At 25.1% G+C, this 27406-nt stretch overlaps 1 protein-coding gene across 3 annotated transcripts; it reads right to left on the minus strand.

The window, feature by feature from the left end:
• On the minus strand, nt 1–26637 carry LOC113550382 (carboxypeptidase D). Of its 3 annotated transcripts, none has more exons than XM_026952157.1 (21): nt 25835–26284; nt 25528–25751; nt 19735–19895; nt 18218–18379; nt 17986–18133; nt 16540–16637; nt 9013–9240; nt 6645–6836; nt 6380–6471; nt 5452–5655; nt 4892–5301; nt 4002–4290; nt 3548–3915; nt 3376–3457; nt 3204–3290; nt 2013–2264; nt 1819–1951; nt 1629–1745; nt 1403–1555; nt 1166–1336; nt 1–391 (listed from the first exon to the last, which is right to left on the minus strand). In XM_026952157.1, the coding sequence occupies exons 1-21, from the start codon at nt 26282–26284 to the stop codon at nt 306–308; spliced, it is 4107 nt and encodes a 1368-aa protein (XP_026807958.1). In that variant the 3' UTR covers nt 1–305. The 3 variants fall into 3 exon arrangements, 2 of the variants coding, with proteins under 2 accessions (XP_026807958.1, XP_026807959.1); XM_026952158.1 differs by lacking the exon at nt 25835–26284 and adding an exon at nt 21258–21283 and having other exon boundaries at nt 25528–25643; XR_003405015.1 differs by lacking the exons at nt 1–391; nt 1166–1336; nt 1403–1555 and having other exon boundaries at nt 2030–2264; nt 25835–26637.
• Between the last annotated feature and the right edge of the window lie 769 nt (nt 26638–27406).

Consider the following 27406-nt stretch of genomic DNA (forward strand, 5'->3'; position numbering starts at 1 on the left):
TTTTAGTATAATTAGATAGATGAGATGTCAAATATATTTTTAATTATAAGATATAAAATAAAAAATGTCGCTAACTAAAAGGTCAGTATAATAATAAAAATATAAACCGTAAATACTAAACAATTAAGGATTGCACTAGATGTTACTTAACAAAATATAGATTTCCGTGTTAAAACATATATCGAGTGCATGCTTTCATTGACTAGTACATAATGGAAATTAAAAATTTTAACTTGGCCCCCTTGAAGTATAGCACATTAGGATTGTTCTTAAATATATAATAAACTATAGTGGGATTTAAATGATTACCGAACATAGCAAGATACTGACTCATCTGAACTATCAGTGAAACTTATGTCTGAATCATCGTGATATGGCCTAGTCGCAGAATCTGCAAATTGATTAACAATTTTCATTATTAAATTATTATATTTTGCATGGATACAATAAATTGGGATATCATAAAAATACATAGATACCATAAAATTAATAATAACTATTAATAAATTCATAGTTTAAAATTAAGAGAATTGTTAGTAAATAGTTATTAAATTTACACCAAAATAATTAAAACATATTAGCTGTAAACTCTTGAAGTACTAACCTCAGAATTGTATTTATAAAAAAATATATTTCATTGGAAAATAAAGGCAATACTATTCAGTTTAAAATCTATGTAAATCTATCTAAATGCTTTAAAAATGTTATTCTATTTATTTACAAAATAATGTTAAGCTAAAAGCTATAAAATAAATACATATACTATTTTATTGCATGGGATAGTTCAGAGGTGGCCAACCGGTCTATCACGAGATGAATTTAAGCCAACCACGACATCCTTTTGTTTTCTTGAATTTTTGAATTTTTTTTTTTTTGTAAATTTTTGTATCCTTGTTTATCCCACGAATAAAATATATTTATATATATATATATATATTTTGGTCGATTGCGACGACCTAGAAAAACTTTGAGATCAATCGCAAGTCTATTAAAGTTGGCCACCCCTGGTATAGTTTCTTGTTAAGTATTTTTTAAATTCAAAATAATAAATATAAATAGTGTACAATATGTAATAAATTAAATACTGGATATATGTTTCAAGAAACTAAAATATAATAAATTTTTATCTTGCAGACTATATTTAAATATTTATTAGTAAACTTACCTTTAATGACTGGGTTGCGAAATAGTTCCACTTCATCATCATCATCAAAAAGATAAGGTTTTTGTGGTAGCAATGCAAAACCATTTTTATAAGCAAACGATGACGGTCTACCTGTTTTCCATCGAAGGTAGAAATGATACCAACTTACCCCAATAATAGAGATTATAAAAACTAAAAATATAAGAAATTAAAATAGAATTTTTATTAGAAAAATTTAATTTTTTTGTTTTTAGCTACCTGTAAGGGCTATAAACATCAACCTTGGCATATTAAAAACTCTCTCATCTTTAATTAATTTGAAAATCACTGTCTGAGGTCTATTATCTAGAATATTTATCGATTTTACGGATGTGTAATATCCATGAGCACTTACTCGTATAGTTCTGACACCTTTAAAATAACATTTAATATAAATAGGTACAAGCCACTAATTACATTTATATATAAATAACAATAAATTCACCTTCTCCGACATATAATTTATAAGTTCCATTATGATAACTAGATGAAACTGATGAAGATGAATCGTCAGTTATGATTGCACCCTCTATTGGTCTATTTTCAATATCCATAACAGAACCTAATTAAATAAAGTTCAAAACAATAAAAGGTTTTAAGACAGTGTTAGTTAAATATCAAAAAATATTACTTACCCTTAACTAATGTGCTTAATTCTAGAATTGCGGAACCATGGCCTACAGGTGACATAATAACTTTAAAAATGGTAACAGTTCCATGGTGTACGCTTATTGAAATACTTTTCATCAAATATCCAGTTGCCTTGACCTAAATGAACACATTTGAATTATTTATCATATTTTTCATTGTCTAAAATAACTTAATTTACATGAATATTATATAAACCTATCGGTAAGTGTGCTTTGAAAACAGCAGAATTAGGGGTGACTGTGTAAATGTCAGCAAACATATTTATTGATACGATTGCGTTACGAATAGGTTTGCCTAATTTGTCCACAACTGATCCTTGAATACCTTGAATGTTTTCTATGACGACTTTGAGCATGTGATAACTCTTCATCCAAACGTACACTGTTTCCAACGGATTAATATAGTTACAGCAGGTTAAACGCAATGCCATCTGTAAATAATTGAACTCTTAGTTTTTTCTTTAATGAGATGACACTTAAAAACTATATGACATTTTGTTTTATAAACATGCAACATGAAAATCTGCATTCAACAAAACTAATTTAGTGCTGTTAGCTGATTTAATATCAAAGTAAATTGACCTATTATCAAATTTAAAGGTAAGAATATTCCAAGAGTAATATCTAGAGCATTTCATAGGATATTATTTATATCAAAATATTAATGTGAGTTATAACTGTAGGGCTCAGAAGTTGATGCATTTTGCATTTTTTTTTTGGAACTTTTTGGACGATGCTCTCCTGGCCACAAATGTGTTTCATTAGTATGTGAATCTGAAAAACTAATTATTATTTTGCATTTTTTGGTGTTGATTACTTTTTAAGTCATTTTTTGATATTTTTAGGTCATTTTTACTGATTTCACATGAATTCACTTCTTATTATTATGCCGATAACTTACTGAGAACTTTGAAATTACCATGGACTAAGATTAGTACTTATCTGATTTTATCTCACCGAATACAATTGTCATTGTCGTGTTGTGAATATTATATACCTACATTTTATTATTTTTTGCAATATTTTTGAAATGTCAACAATTTTTAAGGGCATTTTTTGTCATTTTAATGTCATAGTACTCATATTTGCATTTTTTTAGGTCATTTTTTAATGTGTTTAAGGTCATCAACATCCAAGCCCTAGTTATAAGTTTATAACTATATGAAAAAATATTACGATTTTAAAATCAATAAAAGTCTATGAGATGCCCTATATGATAATAGGTTTAATTTACTATTACACTAAAACGAACAACATAAAATGTATTCTTCTGAATTTAGATTTGTTGTGTTGTACATAATTAGACAGAATGCAGGTTAGGTGCTCGATTGAATTATAACTTGTATGAAATTATATATTTTTCTACGTACAGTTTTGATTTTTAATATATTGTTGAATGTATCCAAAACGTTTTGTTTAACATCATTGATTTTACGATCCAATGGTTCACCACAAGTCTAAAAATATAATACAAAGAACAATGATAATAATAAATAAAAATATTACATTTTTATAACTTAAGTATATTATAAGATTACTCACGTTTTTTAAGTTACTATAAAATAACTCTTCGTAATCCTGTAGTATTATTGAAATTGTGTTCCTTGGATGAATTGTTGGACCTCTACAAAATAATTATAAAATGTTAAATGCTGTTACTAAATGTAGGCACTATAATTAATAATAGAATTCATAATATGATTTATATACTAACTTTATCGAAATAGATCCACCTTCCAGAATGAACATCATATCAAACTGTTCACGTTGTAACATTTTCCACAAGTTATTAGTGGTCTTCTGCTCATCTTGTTGGTTAGTGGTTAACAATAGTGGTGAGGTAACTACTGCTTGATCGTCGGTCAAACACGTTTTTTCGTAAGAATTCTCATTTTGTTCAAAGTAGGGTATAAAATGTAGCACAACTTTTGATAAAAATGAAACTATATCCTTGTCTTTTTTTCTGTAACCCTCGACGTAATGTCTAGCCAAAAATAATAATATCTCACGAGTAGCAGGTTCATTCACGTACAATCCACCCAAAATGGCAATTTTGAACTTGAATTCGTCAGGTGATCCCACCTATACCGAGATAAAAAGAATAAACGTATTATATTATATCTCATATTATTATTACTTATAATTAAATACATAAATGTCATCTATACATTTTCAGTGACTTTAAATTGAATTATTGAACTTTCCGCCGAATGGTAGTCTAAGGAATTAGGCGTTGTAACTAATTCTGCTACATTTGACAAACTATTTTCTAATTCCTTGAGGTTGCTCAGAAACATTGCTTTCGTATTGTAATCGTTCATTTTAATCACGTTCGATCTCAAACTAAAATCGTTCATTTGAGACCATTCATCGAGGTTTTCCTTGATTAACGTGAAGTTCAACCAACTGGGTGTCGTAGAATTGTAAACGTGGACGGACTGAGTCTTCTTTTTGTACCTTTAAACACAACGAAGCGCATTCTTTAATTTTATAGACATTAAACCACAGGCTTGACATTTATATTGTTCTTTAGTGTTTGAGTCCATCACGCTAAGAAATTGATGGATCCATGCCTCCAAAACTAATAATGTTATAAAAATATGATTATGTATACCGAATTTATGGCTGTAAAAATGTAAGCGTAATGTCAAGTCAGTGGCGGATTCAAGGAGAAGGGCGAGGGGCACAGGCTTGCCTTTGACAATTATATTACATTTGTAAAGCCTAACATCAAATCCTAAATATTGTGTTAACAAAATTATAAATATCATGTACATTATATAAAAAATTTTGCCCCCCCCCCAAAAAAAAAAAAATCATTGATCTGCTACTGCAAACAGTTATGTACAAATATGTACAAGCCAAAATGCCAAATTAGTCAATATATAGGTAACAATCGTTACGTATTTAGTTACTTGGAAACATCGTCAGAATAAATGATAATGATTAATTATGATTAAGGAATCGTTTGAATTTAAGACGATTTAAACAATATAAAAGTGTATTAAGTAATTAAAATGTATTAAGTTTCTAGCAAAACTATATTGTTTTGTCTTACCCATATGCCATCACCGATATTTCGTAATCTCCCGGCACCAATATTCGCCAGTAATCGCCATCGTTCGCCGATTTCACGGGGTGTTCAATGCCCACGACCGAAATATCCGCGTTACGTACACCGTGCCCCTTATCATCCAACACGAATCCCTTCACGCCTCTGTTGACTTGTTCCATGAACGTGAGTAGGGACTCGCGATTGTCCAACCAGTAATCTTCCAATTCCTTCTGAAACGGAAACTTAGTGCAGCCCAGTTCAAACGTCAGTTCGAAGCAATTCGTATTTAAGTAGTTGAAGTCTTGCATGCCACCAACCACGCTATACCACGAGGCACCGTTGACTATCCCGTCCTTGAACGACGTCGTATCGTTTGCACACTTGTTGCTATCTAAATGCATTTTTGGATGATTCTGCAAACAAACGATAAGTTTATTTATGTTTCATATTTTTTTTCAGTCCTCAAATAACACAATTAAACACAATATTATAATTTAAAAAAATACACTACCAACTACCGTTCCGGTTCTTTTTCACCAAAATCGTGAACGTTGTATACTAACCATGGAATATGTTTTTGCCAATAGCACAAATACGTCGTTGTCAGGGGTATACGAAGCCTGCGGATTGGGATTACCGTCAATCGCGCTGCTGTCGAAGGGATAGTTGGCTACGAGGGCTCCGCCATGTAGATTGGCGCTTAAAACGAACGGAATGCTTTTAATCCATTCGATAATTGCTTTGGTTTCCGGTTCTTGTTTCTGTACCTATAAATTACGAGGAGATTTAAAAGTTAACGAGAAACAAACACGTATAATATGAGTAGGTATATGACACAATATATATATTCAAACTTCCCAAGTTTAAGATTTAGCAAATTCATAAGTCAATTATCTTCTCTTTACTGAACAACACTGTAGTACCTAATATTAAAATACGAAAAATTAACCAACAGACTAAGAAGTGGAGTGCATTTTATAATTCTTACAAAAATGGAAGATAATTTATCGTAAATTACCAAACGGGTTGACCAAATGTATGCCTTTAGTTTTTACTGATGGTTTGTTGTCATTTAACTATTTATAATTCAAGTAATACATAACAAAACGATTAAGGAACACCAATATTTGAATTTTAGGAAAAAAACTGTTATACATATTTATAAAAAATAACTACAAAAAGTAAAATATATTAATGGCTCTCTCACAATCCCGCCCAATACAGAAAAATTCAACTAGATTCACGCTTATTTTCTCTTAGCTATACTATATTGAATGTAAATATTAGTATTTATTATAAATGCATAACCAATGGACAATGGTTGCACAATATATTATGTCTGCTAACAATTATATAATAATAAGTACCAATACCCATACTCATACCTACAAAAAATATATAGTTTTTAAAAGTCCAGATTCAGATACATGATCAGCATCGAGTGTGTGATTTTTATTTATTCAAAATTGTAACCTGTGTGTAAATACTCACGTGCAAGGAATGTCGATTATCCGGAAAATTGCGATTCAAGTCGACTCTGTTCGCGTTGTCGCGGCCTACCAAGTCGTTCACGTCTTCGATTCCTGCGATAAATAATATAGTATATTCGAATATAATATTATATTTGAATAAAAATACTCATGTACTAGTCTACCAATAACTTATTATTAGTACAAAAAACGCGTTTTTTAAGTAGAGCGACCCAAACTGCACTCTACAGGTCCAACCCGCTAAAATTATGACAGCATTTTAATACCTTGTCTGGATATTTCGTATCCATCTGGATTCATCGTCGGCATCAGGTGTATCCGTACGCCGTCCACCAACCGAGTGACGCGTTGATCGATACCGTAGTTCTGGCACAAGTATTGGGCAAGCAACAGCAACATTTCCCGACCGATTGCTTCGTTCCCATGCATGTTAGCCACGTACTTGAACTCCGGTTTGCCTAAATCATAATGCTTAAGTCTTAGTAATATTTATACATATCAGATATTCAAATACATATATATTGTATTACTACAGTCTACAAGGCAGCCTCCCGCATGAATTTTTCAACTACGGTACAGTAAATAATTCCGGGCCCTTATTGTATATTAGTATTTACAATAATTTTAAAATAAATTCTAAAATTTAAACATTTAATTTTTTTACTTACACAAAACATATTTAAAATATTGGTTACACAGATTTTTTTGCTGTTATACATCACACTTCTATAATACGTCAGTTATTTTAGTTACCCTAAATAAGTTTAAAACACATAAATGTTAATTGTTATATTTTTTTGTAAAATTATGATGTGTGGGAAGTTAAAAGACAATTTGAAGGTAGTCTCTTGTAAAAAAATCATAAAGTTTGTATTTTAAAGAATAAAAATTAGAAAATTATACTTTTTTTAATATTTAGAAAAAACACCAGTTTTCAACAATATTTTATTATTTGTAACTCAAAAATAAATAACTGCACAGAATAAAAATATAGTCATAAAATATTTATATATATTCGTAAGTATACTATCTAGACATTATATTGTTTTTAAAATATTTTGTCTCTTTTTAACAACTTTTAGATGACTTACGAAATTAATTTTTTTATTTTACTTATTTATTTATTGAAAATAATATTTTTGTTTTTAGATCAATAATCTTGAAAATGTTATGTTATATTACTCATACATTTTTCTTTAAAAATACAGTCATTTTTCAAATTATATAATGTGGTTATTTAAATTTATTAAATATAAATAGATATATATTCAAAGAAATATTCAAAATATAAAATTCTGTTTAAAAAAAAAATTGGAAATTAGAACGGTATACTTGTAATATTACTTTAGTTAAAAATTATAATTCCTATACTTGATTTATGTTCTAAGCATAAGTTTATTTCATTCAATTTTAAACACATTTAAATTATAAAATATACAGAATTATATAAATGTACTCTAAAAAAAAATTAAGGATATCTCATTATTAATTTTTATATATAAAAATACGGATTTTAGAATTGTGTTTTCGGAGATTTATAATTGAAATAAGTTTAAAATTGATTAAGTTCGATATTGTAACTTACATATCTGATAGATATAAAAGATTAATTATTCCTAATATTTTTCTGAAACAATTTGAAACACACTATTAATAGTATATTTAACTTGAACGAACAGATATTATCTATTATATTTGAATCATTAAGTAGGTTTATACTTAATATTTAGTCTCAAAGGCGTATTTAGGGGGGGGGGGTGCAAAGAGAGGCAACTTGAGCGCCAAATTGTAAGTCTCGTCGCGTTAGAATAGTGTTTCTCAACTGATGTTCCGCGAGTCGCAACCGTGGTACACGCGTATAGTATTATTAGGTGTTAAAAATAAAAATTTCCAGACCCGGATTGATCCGGCGAACTACTGAGAAAATTTCAGAGGGTTAGTAGTCAAAAAATGGGGAGCAAACGTTTTCAAAAACCCCCAAATGATTAAATATTAGGGCTGAAGTCTTCGTAGCTTATCATGTATAATACAATTTTAGCCTATACCCTAAAATTTAATCAAATCTCCGCCTATGAATGGGCCGATAGAAATTTAAAATCTCGATGGGCCAAAAAGTCCTAATCCGACGCTGGAAATTTCTATTAAAATTGTTATTAATTTATTACTATAGTGTTCCGTCAAAACGTATGGTTATAAGAAATGTGCCGTGAGCATAAAAATGTTGAGAACTACTGCGTTAGAAGTTAAATTGTTAGTGTTTAAGTTTTCTTAGGGGGAAAAAGCGCCAAAATCATAAATTTGCCTCTGTTAAGTCTATTAATGCATTATTACAATTAGATAAAAATAAGTCATTTTAAATATTAAACTTTATATATTTTTTCCAATAGTTTTGATACTTGTTATTAATAAAATGTTGATTAAAATTCCAAGAAATATGTATATCAATAAAAAATCTGCCAAAAAATATTCTGGTTTGAAGAGGAAACAAAAAATTGGAAACTATCCAAATATAATATTTATGGCTAACAACTAAACTAAAAGTCAAATAATACACAATAATATTCTGCAGATATTTTTTTTTTATAAATGGGAGAAGCTAATACACTACCCTCCCAGCGTTTAAGTAAAAATTACCAGGTTCGTGTCGTCCGGGACTCGTGGATATTTCGAGCACGTATAAGTCTCTCCCTTGCACACTTTTGCCCACAGTGTACAGTCTGGTGATGTTTGGATAGTTGACATTAATCAAGTTCAATTTGGACACCAGACGATCGTAATTGTGGTGCTCGAACGTCACAGGAATCGGGAAACCATCATTGTCTCTCTTTCCGGACTTCACCTCTATTGTAGTCAAATCGACAACTGAAAAAAAAAGTGTTACCTGTATATATTATGTAACTTATAGTTATTTAGGAGGACCTATGATTTGATTTTTAGACGAACTCCGGTCTCGCATGATATTTTTAACATAAAAATACAATTATTAGGAGGAAAGCCGAAGCACATTGGTGTGTATGCATGTTCTACCGATTTTCGAACTACCAAATAAATTGGTTTACCCGAAGTCCATCTGAACGCGCGCACGTAAAATATATATTAACTAAACAATACATTCTTCTTATGAGAACTGTTCGTTGAGGTACTATAGATTTTTTTTATTATTTTAGTGCTAACCTTAATGACATAATACGCGTCATAGTACAGTCACACGCGTCTGCAAACCAATAGTAATTTGTTTAGTGTCAATACCCCTGCCTTATCTCATCGTTTATGGATAAGACTTCACCTCGTTAATGAATTATAATTTTAATCGATATAAGTATATATTATTATTTATTTGTAAACGCCTTCATAATTATATTACGGTTTTGGTTTAGTATTTTTGTTGTTCCCCGAGGCATCGTTGTTGCGAACAGCTTTCTTCTATACCAAATTATATTTAGAATGTAGACTCAGTGGTGTTGGCATGTATAGGAAATTTATTTCAGCATATGGGTCGATTTCCCCACAAGTCCATATTTTTAAAGGGAGTGTATGATGCACATAATTCAAATAAAAATACTTGAGTATTTATATTTATATAGGTTATTAAATTGTTTCAAAAGTTTAAAGATCTTAAAATAAACTTATTTTGTAAAGAATTAATTTATCTATACTTTTTTCAAACGAAAAGTAGTATTATAAAGTAACAAAGTTGGTTCAATAATGAATGGAAGTCACTTGTATAAAGTAGCAAGCAACATAAACGTATTTATGTGTAAATTATAAACAATAAAGACAATTAGACAACATTAACATAACTTGTTCTCATCAATAAACAAATTTAAATTTTCATAGACTACCTTAAAATTACAAATTACTATAATACCTTTAGATTTGTAACAATGCTTAAAATTCTTAAATTTAACCTGAATCAATCTACTTTACCACTAATTCGAATTTTTTATAATACTTTGGTATTAAAGTTTCACTAACGACGATGACCGCATCCAAATAAACCATAACAGACTCTACTAACTACAGTACAGATAGCATATACTGTAATTTGAATTCGGGAAACATTTAAAAAACATTACACGCGTGATGAAAAAGGAACTTACTGCAGTATTTAAATATACATTTATTGGAGACCTTGTAGTTACTAATTTCAAAATTGTCAGCAATTTAAACTACCGCCATACATTATTTACTGCAGCTGTAGGTACCATATTATTGTGGTTTAATAAACAAGTGGTATAGATGTATATTAGATTACCTACTAATTACCTAGTAAATTACCTACACAAAGCATATAACTTCGGGCTACTGTTATTTTTTGCGATCACTAATATTATAATCTATCAAAAAAATATTATAAATAAGGTTATTTGCTGATAAGACAGGTATATAGGTATAGATAAGTACAAGCACATTTCTATTTCGCATATAAGTATACGACTCGTATTACGTATCATCGTGTGATCATCCAATACACCTCGTTGTATTGCGGCCAAATCGCCAAATACTTTACTTTGTCCCAGTTAACAGTTATTTTAAAGCAGTTACGTGCGGCTTAACAATATGTATATATACAAGTGTGGAAACGACCAAATTATCTTAAAGAAAAAAAAACAACTATTTGCTACAACAATAATTACTCGTTTATTAATCATATATATGTATATATATAAATCTTACAACCGTTACGAGTAGTTATATATTATATAACACGCAATAAGTAAAATAATAACATTTTCTTTAAAAATTTTGAATTTCAATAAAAAATATATAATAATAATACATTTAATAATAATAATAATAATAATAATACTAAATATCTACATCACATAATATATATTATATAATACACATATACACGTATGTATATGTGAAAATTTTATAATTATATTATTACTACAAATTATCTGAAGACTTAAAAGTTATTTAATAGATAATTCATAATATAATATAATCAATAGAGATTTATAACAAATAAAATGTCGATGATTAACATATAATATACGTAAGTAGATCGTAGATACCAGTAAGATGTTATATACATTTATAAATTGTTAAAGTTGGCCTAAGCCCCTCCACCACTTTTTTCAGGTCTTACTTAAAAATAAATGTGCAGTGTACTGATTGCCATTAAAAGAGAAACTTAAATTTAATTCTTTGTTGTTAATAAGTTTACAAATAGCTAAGATCTGTTAAACATACTACATACAAATAATAATATCTCATTTACATATGACATAGGTACTGTAAGGTTAAAAACAACTAAATAAACTCATGCATTCATATGGTTTGGTCAAATGTATATTTGTATTTTACTTAGTGTGAGGTAGGTTAAGTAGGTTGTCAATAATTACAAGATAAAATTTTTTTAAAAAATAAGTATGCTTAAGCATTAGTTTAAATTAATTTTATTGTTTGAAGTGAATAGAATGTTTGTAGGTAAAATGCCTATAAAAATGAGATAGATAATCAACATTTATGAATACATTTGGACAAAGGTAGCTTTCTTTTGATATTTTGTTAAAGTAATAGGTTTATTATTATTGACCAGTATGTTATATTTAAATTAATAATCCGACTAAGATTTCTAAAGAAAACATTTGTAAGTACACCATAAAAATGGAAGAATAAGGAAATTAAACAATAGAATAAAAAGAAACCTACTAATTATTGATAGAGCTTAGTTGACTTTTTTTAGTTTTAGTATTTATGGAAACAAATTAATTATATGTAGTATTAAACCTTATGATTTTTTCCAACAGGGATTTAATAAATTTTATAATAAATGAAACATATATTTAATTAAATTAATTATTATATTTTCTAAAATAAATTTATTTATACTTATATTTAATGAGTAAATTTTGTGGCAAATTATACCAATTTTATTATTTCCCAAATATTAAATATTAATGTTGAGGATTTTACTAATTTTTACTAGACTATATATAATAGTTATAATTAATATTAAATAAGCATAATATGTATACTTATTCATAGATAACATTTTATCTCATATTCTGTTAGTTGTAAAATCCTTGATCTCCCTTTAATATTGATTATTTATATATTTATTATTAAAATGATAAGTTAGAAATTATAATTGAGTAAACAATAACAAATCAAGTCAAACTACAAATTGTGATAGAAAATATACAAACATTTTTAAACTCATAAAAGAGGCAAACTTCCATTCGGCCAAAATGCTCTCAGTTTATCAACTGAACCATTAAATTTATCTCTATCACATAAGCCAACTCCATTTACTCCATGTGGCCATAAACCCTTATTTCCATCTGTGTATTGCCATAAGACCCATTGATCCCAACCAGGTGGCAATTTAAGTGATGTATTATAAAGAGCTATCCATAGTGGATTTTTTAATAAAAATGGGGTAGAGTACTTTTTTAAGGTGTTATAACTGGCATATATCACAACAAAATTTCTAGTTATATTTTGAACAGTTTTTATAAAATCTTCAACTTGATTTTTTGTCATTATTTTATTCTTATAAGGCTCAACATTGAGAACTAGTAAAGTTGTTGATGTATTTCCAACTTGATTTAAAAAGTGATTAGCCTGGGTGACACCATTTTTTTTAGTACCAAAATGATATGCTCCCCAAAGTAGTCCTTCTTTTTCAGCTGCAATTCGTCTGGTTTTATAGCAAGAGTCAACATATCTAATTCCCTGGGTTGCCTTATGAATCACAGCAACAGTCCCATTACTTTTAGCCAATCCAAAATCAACATTAATATTCCAGTGAGATAAATCAATTACCACGTTTGATGTATCAACATCTATGAACTCTAAAGAAGTATCGTATAAATAATTAACAAACTAATGAAAATTTAAAATGTGTTAAGTTGCATACTGAGAAGACAAGGACACACTTATATATATACAACCAAAAATTAAGTAAAATTGCATCAAAATATTTTAAATCACTTTTTTTCAATTGTATGCACTATAAATTAAAGTACTTTAAATACAATATCAACATCTGTACATGTTATAAAAACATAAATTAATTTTTGTTAGATATTTTAATATTAGTAAATATAAGTAAACCGAACATTTATAAAATACAATTTTGAACAACATATTTTATTTATAAAAAATGGATAACATGCATAAAATTACTTAAGAATAAAATAATAGTTTGGTTATGGGAAAAATTATTTCTTTTGTGAATTCTCAAAATCATATACTTTTTAAGAGAACTCTTAAAAAGTTAAGAAAATATAATTTATGTATTAAATTGATTTAATTTAAAATAAAATTAAATGTTTTCAGAATAACAAATTTTAAATGAAATTAATAATGAAATGTATAAAAAAATTTTATTGTAAATAGTTGACTTGTGTATTTTGTTGACAATACATAAATAAATAGATTTTATATTATGTAAAAATGTGTTATTAGATATTCGTCATTAAAATATTAAATGAATAAAAATTATGAAAAATTAGTTTTAATTTAAAAATCTATGTAATAGAATCATTTTTATTATTGTTTGTTATCTAAATATTTATCAGTCTTTAGTTTAAATCAATAGGTACAGTAAGTTGACATAACAAGCTTTCATTTCATAGAAATAGCATATTTATTTTTACCATTGTTTGTTTAAAATTAATAAAACAAAAAATATTGATGAAAATAATATACTAAGTATAATATATATAAAATCCCAGTAGTTTGTCAAGTTTTTAAAAAAAATTACCTACTAAAATGTGTACACATTTAATTATAATTTGATGTATAAGTCATGATCTGTTCCTGTTATCAATTCAATTTGACAACCTTACCTCTATTTATTTAATATTTATGGCTATATTTAAACATAATTAGAATTTGAAATTTAGAGTTATAATGAATAAAACCGCATTTTTTTAATACATTTTTAATTTGTTGTTAAGTTGTAACAAAAATACTGTAGGGACTTACAACACCTCTAGCAGCTTCCTCCCTAATTGTGCTACTGATTATAATCTTTAAAATGAAGTCTTAAAACATAACATTATTAAATAAATTAATTTTTATTTGTGATTTTAACAATCTTTTCTAGAAATGAAATAGTAAGTACATGCAACCCCTGATGACTCCTTAGTAGCTAAGTCAAATTTATCTAGTTGTAGTATAATTTGTTTTAAAAGCCAGTATAAACAATAAAGTTAATTGTATATTTGTAAAACAAAATTACCTTAAAAAGTGGATAAAAAGGACCATTGGTATAATATTAAAAATTAATGAAATACATAAAAAGTAAAAAAAAAAAATAATAATAATAAAATATAAAAATAATAAAAATTTTGTAGAATAATTATCATTAGAATATCCCTGAAGATATTTTAAATATTATTATCAAATACAATTTTCAATACTATGACATTAACTGCATGTGGAAAACACTTAACAACCTTATGTTAAAATTAAATTTAAAATTTAGTTGGGTTTTAATTTTGTTGATCAAAGTGTGTAAAACCCTATGAAACAATTTATATATTAAGCAATATGTAATTTATGTACATTTATCATATCAATATAAAAATTAAATATTAATATTTATTATTTTTGTTCTCTTGCTTTAAACATGCATTATAATGATAATCATTTGAAAAATTTAATTATAATAATAAGATAATTAAAAGTGATTTCCGCAGCATATAAAAATATACATACATACAAAATATATAATTAAGTATAAATGTTAATATTATTAATATATTTAAATTAAATAATACTCATTGCAGTAGTGTTTTATTATTTATACACAGTACTTACTCCATAACTCAAGATTAAGGAAAGTTATTATTTAATAGGAAGTTAATTTGTTTTAGACAAGTTAAGCCTATTGGACTAAAAGTCAACCAAGTAAAAACAAGACATTATCTAAAGAAAGATGTTTTAAAAATGGATTGAAATTACTTATAGCAATTACCAAATTTTGAACAAATAAAAATTAATATAAACAGCCACAACAATATGCATTATAAAATTAAATTAAGAATGTTGGCCAGCAGAGTTATTGCAAAATTTTACAAATCAAAACTTATAACCAGGAAAGAATTTTAATTTTCAAGTTTTCTATATTAAATCAAAGCAACTAAGCAAGAAACTTGGTCAGTAACCAAAAAATACAAATACACTGATAAAAGATGAATAAATACTATACTTGATACTTTATTGTGTTGCATAAATATGAAGATTACTGGAGAATAATGAATGAAAAAATGAAATTTAATTCAAAAACTTATTTATCCAAGGAATAAGATTATTGAAAATGCTGTAGACCGTAAAACATAATACAGCAATTGATAGTTGGAAATAAAAATAAATATCTAAAGGTTTATCCAATGTAAAGATAGTTAGAAAGGATGGAAGTGTATCATATTGGTATACCGAGAAACGGAATTAGCAAGGATAAAAATAAGTGATCGAATGTGATGGTATACATGAGCTCTAAAAAACTACAAACTCTAATAGAAGATATTAATTTTATTTAACACTATATAAATTGTAAAAGAATTAATTTATTTTTGACTAGTTAAAATTTGAGTTATAGAGATTCTACTGTATTATACCTATATCACAAAATTAATTTGTTCTTAAACTATTTTGGACTAAAATCATTGTGACTAAGTTCATTGGTAATATTATGTTAAGAATGTTATTAAGTCACAATTTATTAATGACACATGCAATACCAATATCAGCATGCAGAAGACCATTGATATTTTGTATCTGTCAGCTAGAAAATATACACAATATAAGCTTATGTAAACTGTTCATTTGAATCAGAGACGAATTAGATAAACGTGTTGACATAAGAATTTACCATTTGGATAATGGTCGTTCTGATAAAATTAAGTAATAATTTGTATTAAAACCAGAACATCATAATAAACTCACGAGTAAAAATTTTCCTAATTTTTCAATTCGCCGCTGATTTTCATAATTATTTTTGTTAACATAGTCTACTACTTAATTATTATAACAGATATACCACCACCTATTAGTAATCCCATGCAAAACTTATAAACATATAAATCACCAGTTTATATATATGAAAAAATTTTAATTATAAAAAGGGAAAATTGAAAGAAATAGTTTGTTGAATAGAACTTATTTATGAAGGAAAATATATATTATCCATTAAATTACCTGACGATTGTTTTAATGTATGGAGTGTAAAGTTGACAGTTGTAGAACGTAGAGTATCATTCTTCACTATAATATTTCGATATACTGATGCATTATAACTAATACAAAATAAAAAAAAAATATCTTAGGTAAAAATAAACTCACCTAACATAAATATTTATGTTACAATAGATAATATTTATTATAACTTATGAAAACAATATTATATTAAGAATTAGTCTAAGAATAATAACACATCTGCATCTATAATATTATTTGATTTATATAAGTGTATTATAGCAAATATATATATCAGATTGATCATACAATTTGCTAAGAGAATCTGTTATTGTATTAGATACTATATCATGTTAAAAATATTAATTGGCTAAAATTATAAATCATAAATAATAAAATAAAGCTAATTGAATTTGTTAAAAAAATGTAAAGAAAAGGGAGGGGGGCAAGCGAGTACCACTCTACTGTATACAGTAGGTCTCTTTAATGGATGCGTTAAATTTAAATTCAATGGTATATCATTAGTCATTATATACATACAAAAAACAATTCTGAGCGGAAACGGTCAATTAATCTATATTAATAAGTATATTTTATGATAGTTTGATTTAATTTTTGGGAAAAATATTACATTTATTAAATTATTAATATTTAATTATTATAATAGTATATTATACATATTTATTCCATAGTACATTACCATTATTAACTTTTGAGTTAATACTTTACCTTATAACAATGTGAATAAGTTTATAGAATAAATGAGTAATATCTAGCTTATATGTAATATTTTCCATATGTCATTGCATATAGTAAAATTCATAATATACATAAAAGTTTTTAAGTCACCACAAATTATGTTTTTAAATTATAACAAAATAACTAATTTCATTATTTCATCAAAGTATATAATTTTGTAAATTTGAATTTCAAATGTATAATGTAATAAAAATAATTAATGTATAAAAAAGCTACTATACACATTTGGTGAAGAGTAATCTATTATACACACACTAAGTTTATTTGTAATTTGTTTTTAATTACACTAAAAAAAAAATATCCATTTTGTTAAAAACTGGTTTTGTGTAAAAATTACACTTTTTCTTAGTTTATTCCCAATAATAATGAAAAAAATATAAAATTTTAACAAAAAATATCCAATTTTTTTATCAGAAATCACCTTCAAGATGAAATTCAAAGCATTTTTACAACTATTAATCATTTATAGGTATACTCAAACAAATTATATATATCATTATAAAATCAATAAATCCATTGCTCCGCTCAGAAATACAATGTTAAAAAAGTATTACTCAAATTAAAATTTGATTACAAAATGTAACTTTCTGCTTATTATATATCAATAAATCAAATATGTAAATTATTATGGTATAACTTTTAACAACAATAAAATAATTCATAATGATAATATAAAATAATTTATCTTACCCAGGAGCATTGGCTGAAATAGTATATGTACCAGGGAGTAATAATCTCCAATATTCTCCTCTATTTGTAGTTTTTACAGTATGATTTATGCCTAAAATATGTATACTAGCCCCTGGAATTGGATTATTATTTTCATCTTGGACCAACCCTGTAAAAGCATAGACAAATTATAAAAAGTTATCATTTTTCTAATATATGGTATATTACCAATATAAATTTACTACAATTTTACCTTTAATTCCCATATGAACACTCTCCATATAAGTCAACAAAGATTCACGGTTATATTCCCATTCTTTAGTCAACACCGATGAAGATGGGAATTTACAGCAGGTAAGTTCAATCGTAATTTCAAAACAGTTAGAATAAATGTAGTTAAAATCTTGCATTCCACCTAAATATTTATTTATGATAATTAATAATAAACAGATACAATTTATTATCCGAGTTGAGCACTAAGAATCTAAAACTTAAATATGATAACAGAATATTTTAAATAAATAATTTTAAAACATATTTTATCAGTAGAATAGGTTTCTAAATACTCGTTTTAAAACAAAAATGTTTTTACGCTTATTACTTTAACTGTTCTCTCAAACATATGCTGAATCAAAAGTTGTTTAAATTTAAATAGAAATTATGATAAATATTTTTTTAAGGCTAGGCATTAATAAATTAAAAGTTAAAATTAAATTAATTAACTCGTCACTTTTTTTAAAATTAACTTTTAGCTATATAGGTTAATTTTTTTTTAAAGATTAATGTGTTAACTTTAATTTTATTTCATTCAAAAGTATCTAAATTAGGTTAATTTTTGTCCAAAGAATAATACAAGAATAATTCAACATTTTAGAATTTATTGTAGAAAAATAGGTTTTTTGATAACTAGTTAGTACTTTGATTATCATTTTAAATTTTCTCAGTAATATTATTGAGCGTAAAGAAAAACTATCTAATAAACAATATTATGTGTCTAGAATTTTTTATTTTTGCAAATTAGAAAATTTTAACTTTAAATTAAGTTCAGTAACTTTTTTAACGAGTTTACAAAAAAAATATGAATATTAACTTTATTATTTAAAAATAGTTAAAAAAAATAGTTAACTTGCCGAGCTTTATATTTTTTACATTTTGATAGATAAAGAAACCTATTATTCAACCCCAGATTAAAATAGTTTTTTATTATGTTAATAAAAACATTATTGAATACAATTATATTCATTTTGACTTTTAAACCCTAGTATTTAAACCATTCTAATATTTCCATATTAACATTTTAAATGATAGATATTCTAATTATCGTAATGATGCACTAAATAAAAATCCATTAGGTTTTAACACATCTTTAAACATTTAATAGTCTCTTTAAATTCTAAATAACTCATGGTTGATTTGTTTCATTCAATTTTAATGAGCTATTAATTGTTTCAAGTGTTACTGCTACTAGACTAAATACTTTTGAATTGATTACTTAGAACCAATCGACTAATATAAAATAAATTATTGCAATTTTATTTATTATTTAAATCAAAGCATGCTTAATTTTAATTTTGTTATTAGATGTATAACTGCTTTACATTATATTTTAATTTAATTAAAACTGTAGCATGCTCATTTAATTTTAGCCCTAAGGATTGATTTCTCTAATTCTTATGTCCAAAACACACAAACAATCCACAATAAATGTTAAAATAAGTAAACAAGATTTAGAAATAAATAAAATAACCTTAGCATTAAATATTTACTAACCTTCAAGTTCATACCACTCAGCACCGTTGGTAATACCATTTTTAAAATGTTCTTCTTGACAAGCTGATCCATTAGCCATTTTAGGATTTTTTGAGGCATATTTTATTGATAAATATCTAAACAAAGCATCGTCTGGTGTTTTGCCTCCCTGAGAAATGTTTCTAATATAAAACGTTTAAAAAAATTAATAAACAATATTATCAAGTTACAAGGTTATTATATTATTATAATATTTAAGATTATGGTTAGTGCTAATAATAAATAAAAATGATGTACATATATAATTAAAACACACTACTTTTAATAAAATACTGAAATAGAATACCTTAAAATATGTTAATCATATAATTATATAAATATTATTATTTAGTTAGTGTGATAAAATCTAATGGCAAAAAAATATTTTATATGCTAAAATCAATTAAAAATAAAATCATTTTTCTTAGGATATTTATTTATTATTGATCCAAAACCAAATAAAAAATTGTGTTCTCAAATTACTGAATATTATTTAAAAATATTTTAATAGCATGGTTACAAAAATTTTAATTTATATTTCACACATTAGCATGATTTATTCTAAATCATATCTATATTTTGAAAAATTAAAATACTGAATTGTATACATTACTTAACAAACTAAAATGCAAACATTTTATTTTGAATAATATGAATTTTTTGTATAATTGGCTCCACTTTTAAATTTCATATAACTATATTTTAAACACATTATTGATATTTTGGTCATCATTTGTTGTTTTATAGAATTCTATTTTTAGTGTTTTGGACATTTAGTGTAAAAAATATGAAAAGATTAAGTAAGAAAATATTAATAACTACTTTATAATACATTATAACAAGAGTACAATATTTAAAGAATTTTTTGGAAACAAGATTATTATTTTAAATTGTATTTGTTTAAGAGTTGCCTAATTATTGTTGTATATTATAAAACTATATTCTAATAGGTAACTATTTTAATAAATAGAGATTTAATAATAACTATTAACCACAAAACAATTATTTGAATGCAAAAGTAAATTTATTTGGTTTTGTGCTAGTAAAAAAATAATATAGTATGAGAATGATTTTAAATGTATGAATAAATGTACGATATATAAAAAAAAACCAATTAATTCAAATAACAAAAATAATTTTTTTAAATTGTAGTCAGAAGACTGTTAAGATCATCAATTTTCAAATAAAATAATGCTCTTATTTCAATTTCTTATTTACTCAAATTTAAACTTTAGTTAACAAATTATATTCATACATTTCAATTGTAGGTACTTCTATTTTTGTGAGTTACAGTTAGTCAACACAACAATGCACATCAAAACATACAGATTTACAATATTTTAGAGTGAATGATAGTTATTTTTATTGCTACATATAAATCATTAATATTTAAAATCAAAACATTCCAAAATAGCATTCCAAATAGTATTTATAGCAAAAAAATAAATACAATAGTTTTGTAAAAACTTTCAAATAAATGTATGTTTATTCCCATTGGTACTTACAAAAAAATACACCAATCTCCTGAATGCTATAGATAAAAATATAAAACAAAAATTATTTTTTTAAGCTATGTAAGATATAATAATAAAAGATAGGTTTTATTCACATTATTTTTGAATAATAATCGAATATGTTATGTGTCATTATTTCAAGTACCAAAACGTAGTCAGACAAAATAGCAGTTTAATAACTACGGCCTATATTAATGATACTAAATTGAATTGACTAATTAAGCTAATTTAAATAAACCACTTTAAAATCATTAAGTTTCATATTACTAGCTCTAGGGTTTATTATTATGAGTACATTATACCTAAATAATATGTATATATATTTTTTTAATCATATTCTTAAAAATATTTTATGATGTATACATCTTTTGTTATTTTCACCAATAATTTTAAATTAAATTAATATATTCTCGTATTATATGTATTCATCTCAAAATACTAAATGGTGAAATCTGTGTTAAAGTCATTGATGTATTTAATTTAAAAATAATACACTTGATATTATGCACTTCATCACATTGAAGAAACTATAAGAACAATATTATCTTATTAAGAAAATGTCAGCTACCATGCAATTGCATTAAAAAATTAAAACAATTAAACCAATCCGTGATGGATTCAAGAGGGACCCGAAGGACGTGGCTCCTCTTAACAGTTATATTATATAATATGTAAGACCTAAAATCAAATCCTAAATACTGTGTTTACAAAATGATATGATATGAAAAATCTCCCTGTCCCCAAAAACACCTAGATCCGACACTGAAGCCAACTAATAATTACCAGATAAGAGATATATTCAAGTATATTAAAATATTACTGTGAACACTTTTATAAGGCATTTTAAAAGGGATTTTGTCAACACTACAAAGTTGATCCTAGATATTTAGCAATTTGATTCAAAAATCTAACGAACTATAAATCAAAAATTGAAAAAAACATTCATTTTTCTAGTAACCGTGGATTTTAAGAGGATACAATAAAGCAACTAGAAACACAAACAATTAATTTAGATAAAAATGAAGATCTCATAATAAGAGTTTGTAATAATATGTTATAAAACATTACAATCATGATAAAGGATAAAGTAGCTTATTGCAATTAAAAAAAAAAGATTAAAGTATTAATTAAACATTAGGTACCTATAATTATATAGTATATATTGTATTTTTTTGATGATCATGAAATATTTATAAATAATCATTAGTTTATATATTACTTACATATTATAAAATTGTATTTATATATTTAGTTTTTTTAAATAGCAATGTAAAATTTGAGCCTTAGAAATAATTAAAATTCAATTTGTATCCAATTTATTAAGTTAGTAATAATGGTTTTTTATTATGATTTGGAAATTCAAAATGTTTTTATTAAAATACCATAATAATTAAAATTTAGTAATTTACCATTTTTTTCCAAGTCAATTAATGACAAAAATAAATTATCTGTTGCAATAATTATTTTCATATTTATTTTTTTTAATATTTTTTTATAAAAAATGCACAATTAAATTACTTATTTTTACTATTTACCACTTTTTTTGTATTCTCTATTTTATGCTTATTATAAACCTTTTTTTTTACAGATTGTATATTTTCTTAATACATTTCTTTGAACAAATATTAATATTATTAATAGCATCATTGTTTTTTGACATAAAACAAGTCCTCAATATTGTCTAGACTTGCTCTTCTAATATCTACCTTTTAATATACATTTCTAAATACAATTTTAATATAGAATATAGCTTTTACTATTCTATACATTTTTAAGTACAGAAGTTTAACAATAATAATATTTAATAATACTTTATGATTAATCCACTTATATTAAATACTCATAAAAAATATGTAAGTAGTCAAGACAGTTATCTAGGTTATTTTGTACTAAATAAAATAAACTTTATAAATGAACACTGATTAAATATATTTTAAATATAATTATTATTACAACATTATTATTATTTGTTATCAAATAGAAATCAAAATGTATAATGAGCATTAATAATTATAAATAAAATGATTATACAATATATTTATAATTAGCCTGAAGTATCTAATTGTAAATACATTTTTAAAAAATCACTGCATAATTCTTATTGAGCTATATTAGAAAAATGTACTTAAATAAATAAACATAAGTTTCTGTTTAATTATAGGTAGGTGCTTCAATAAAAATGAATTAAATCTAAAATAAATATAACATAATTATTTGTTTATTACAACCAAAAATGATAGATAATTACTTTTCACAGATCATTAGCTGGTTAATGTCTGTTAATTTTTATGTTTTATATGTTACTTAGCTAGTTATGTAAGTATTTTAAACTTTTCGAAATATGGGGTTCTATAAATTTTATAAAATATAGGTAGGTATAAGAATTATTTAATTTTATTTATCCAACAATTATTCCCATGAAAAATTGATAGGCATATTTAAATTTTATATTTACAAAAGAAATCTATATTTCGAATTTTATGAAATAACCATTTTTATTTAATCAATTAAAAAAAATATTCAAATAATTAAAAAATAACCAAATTAGATCAGGTTAAGTTTTTAATATATGTGAGAAAAATAGTTATGTTAGTAAAAGATTAACAGTTGAAATGTGTCTAAATCAATCTAAATTTATAAAATGCAGATTTTTTGACAAAGATTCATAAAAATAAAGGTCTCTATAAATGCTATAAATGGAGTTTTCAATCAGGGGCATTAAAAACCAAAAAAATATATGCTAACTAGGGATGGTTATGAAATCCGAATATATGGATATCCAATACCAAATTTGAATCAAATTCTTATCCGGATTTATGGATTTGCTTTTATGACAATTATTTATAATGTATGGTAAAATAAATAAATATGGAACATCTATGTTCGAAAATATGTTATAGAATTAAATTTATTAGAATATCAAAAGAGTCATTGATCAGCAAAATTGAGTTGAATAATCTGAATTATTCGAATACGTAAAATCCGGATATGCCCACCACTAATGCTAACGACCTTTTCCGGAAAAGTATTTTAAATACTTAAACTAAATTTTATCATACAGAATGCTTTCCAAGAAAACATTTTTTTCAAGTACATTTTAAATGCAGTTCTAAAAAATACTTTATAAATATGATAAATAAATACGGATCAGAGAAAGTACATTCCAAGAATATATATTTCAATAAACAATTTTTTCTAAATAAATAATGATTCCGAGAAAATATTATATTCTGAAAATATAGTAAGATAATCCCTCTTCTCTTTTAATACATTTTAAAATTAGTTTATTATATGAAAACTGGTATTTTCTTTTCACATGATTAATTTTCTAAATCCTCAAAGTAATAAAATAGTATTTTTGTTAACAAAAATATTATTTTCACTAATATTAAAAATGTAATCTGCTTAAACTTAAGACAATTTTTAATTAGTTTCTTTTTTAAAAAAAAATTAAAGAATTGATATTTAGTTTAAAAATAGAATTGATTATATAAATGATTTTTAAATGGACCCCATTTATTAGATTTAGTTTAAATAACTGTAGAAAAAACAAAATTAAATAATATATTGATTTACAGAGATTTCTAATCTCCATTATCTCCTCTACTTATGATAAAATGAAGCTTTTGGTTAAGAAATTACAAAGATACTTTAAAATATAGTTTTGGCACCATTAAGTTAATTAATATGAATATTTATACAAAATAATATATGTACACATTCATAATAATTAAACATTTTTTTCTAATATTATGATATGTTATCTTTCAACCTTCAGGTTATAATCTTTTATTAATAACATAATTATAAAGCTAAAATAGTTTAATATACTAGGAGCTAATAAAATATAGAAATTAATAGTATAACTCAGACTGAAATAATAATACTAAATAATTGTTATCATGCATCATTCAAGTATAATTATTTAAATATTAAACAGATATAGTTTAATAAACAAACATTATAATACTATAATTTTTTTTAATTTTGTATTTTTATTTTTTAAATAAAAAAGTATATTCTTAATTATTAATTTATAATGAGTATTGAGTATTAAAGTTAGATAAATAATTAACAAATGACAATTATAAAATAAAGATCAAGACTTTAAGATGATAAGCTACACACTTTGTCTTAGGATAATTTTTACCCAAATTACTTGCCTAGTATTTTTCAACTATTTTAACATACTACCTTTATTATAATATGTATTGATAAATTATTTAATTTAATAAAATCTGTAGATTAAATTTAAACATACCTATAATAATACTTGTCAAAAGGATAGCTGGCTACAACAGCACCACCATGAAAATTTGCTGACAACACAAATGGATTATTAAGAATCCAGTCTATAACTGCTCTAGTTTCTGGTTGTTGCATATTAAAAGACTTTTTATCTATTTGCGGAAAATTTCTGTTCAGATCTACACCCTTTGCGTTATTTCGACCTGCATAGCCTTTTTGAGAATTGCAATCACCTTCCTAAGATAAAAATATACAACCTAGTTATACTAACTTTATAATTGATTAGTTTAGCCAAATGAATAAAAGTAATATTGTCTTACCTGTGAAGCAGAATAACCATCTGGGTTAAGTGTAGGCATCAGGAAAATATCAGTCGTATCCACAATTCTAGATACACGATGATCCGTACCATAAAGCGATGTCAAATATTGAGCTAAATACAATAACAGTTGCAAGCCAACAGTTTCATCTCCGTGCATGTTTGCTATGTACTTAAACATTGGCTTCAGGATTCTTCTACTTTGTCCAACATTGGAAGTTATTTCAATAGCTAAAATACTCTGGCCTAATGATGATACACCGATTTCATGTACTCTGGCTATTGTTGGATTTTGTTTTTCAATTTTATAGAGTAGATCAGCTATTTCAGAAGTATTGTAGTATCGTTCATCGAGAAATTCTTCATGCAAACCAACTTCACGAATAGACTTAGCACAGACAGTGATGAACAAGTAAGTAATCACACTCAATTTTAATACAAATGAATACATTTTAATTTTAATATTAAAAACTAGAAACTATATGAGATTCATCAAATAAAAATAATATTAAAGCTGCACGAGATTCATTCTAATGAGAGGTTTAAAGTTACGTATATAAAAATATAATACGTAGCGTGTAATGTGTATGGCTCAACGATCAATTAGTTGTCGTTATTAAAATATTATCCAGTAACCACACTGTAATACTATATAATAGCAACTCTTAACGAGTAACGACACTATATATAAGGACTAATGAGTAATATAGTGAGTAGGAGTATGGTAGGAGTAACATTGGAACGAAACATAATATAAAACCGCATCAACTATAACTATTACCGAGACGTTGTTCTTGCTATAGTTGCTACGTATCCATGTGATAAGTAATATCAGTTATCACAATTCACAACAATTATTTGTACTTTGTTACCAACCCGTATTTTTATTTCGAACCATGGTATCTATTTTCTACATTGACTAAGGACAAAGACTGAAATATATAATATAATATTATTATAATAATAGTCATAAATCGAAACAGATTTTGATGTTTTTACATATTTTTTATTGAGAATATGCAGCTAAAATTAGATGATCTTTTTCAACGATTTATTTTCCTCTCAACTGATATGTACACAATTTTTAGCAAATAGCATATTTCAAGCCTTCAAGGTTAAAGAATATTTTGTGCAAAATAATATGTTTGATATAATATATTGCAATATTGAGGTTTATTTGAATATTTTATAAAAAAAAAATCAAAAATATTTTTGACCTCCGTCAGGGAGATATGAAATTAGTTTTATTTTTATTATTTAAAACATGTTATTTTTATTGTTTTTTGTGTTCATAAATCTGAATTGTAAGTATGTAATTATGTACAACAATCACACATTTAAATATAATTAAACAATATATACCAGTATAGTGTATACTACCATAGTATAGATAATATAGATTGAATATGACTGAATAATTTTTTAAAGATTAGGATTAATTTAACTATCTTATAATTGTTATACCTAATAAACCTTGGTTTCTGCTTACAACACCGTAAAATAAATTTAATACTGAATAGATTCATGATATAAATAAGGCAATAATAGCTTAAAATAAATCTAAATATTTTAA

The sequence above is a fragment of the Rhopalosiphum maidis genome, chromosome 1 (genome assembly GCF_003676215.2).
Source record: "Rhopalosiphum maidis isolate BTI-1 chromosome 1, ASM367621v3, whole genome shotgun sequence".
In the NCBI taxonomy this organism is placed as follows: Eukaryota; Metazoa; Arthropoda; class Insecta; order Hemiptera; family Aphididae; genus Rhopalosiphum; species Rhopalosiphum maidis.

Bases quoted from the DNA above. Each gene is read 5' to 3' on its own strand.
- LOC113550382 (XM_026952157.1), bottom strand. From the start codon at position 26,284: ATGTATTCATTTGTATTAAAATTGAGTGTGATTACTTACTTGTTCATC. The intron at 5,656-6,379 runs GTGAGTATTTAC...CGTAATTTATAG, and splicing joins ATAATCGACATTCCTTGCAC to GTACAGAAACAAGAACCGGA. The intron at 2,265-3,203 runs GTACGTAGAAAA...AATTATTTACAG, and splicing joins ATATATTAAAAATCAAAACT to ATGGCATTGCGTTTAACCTG.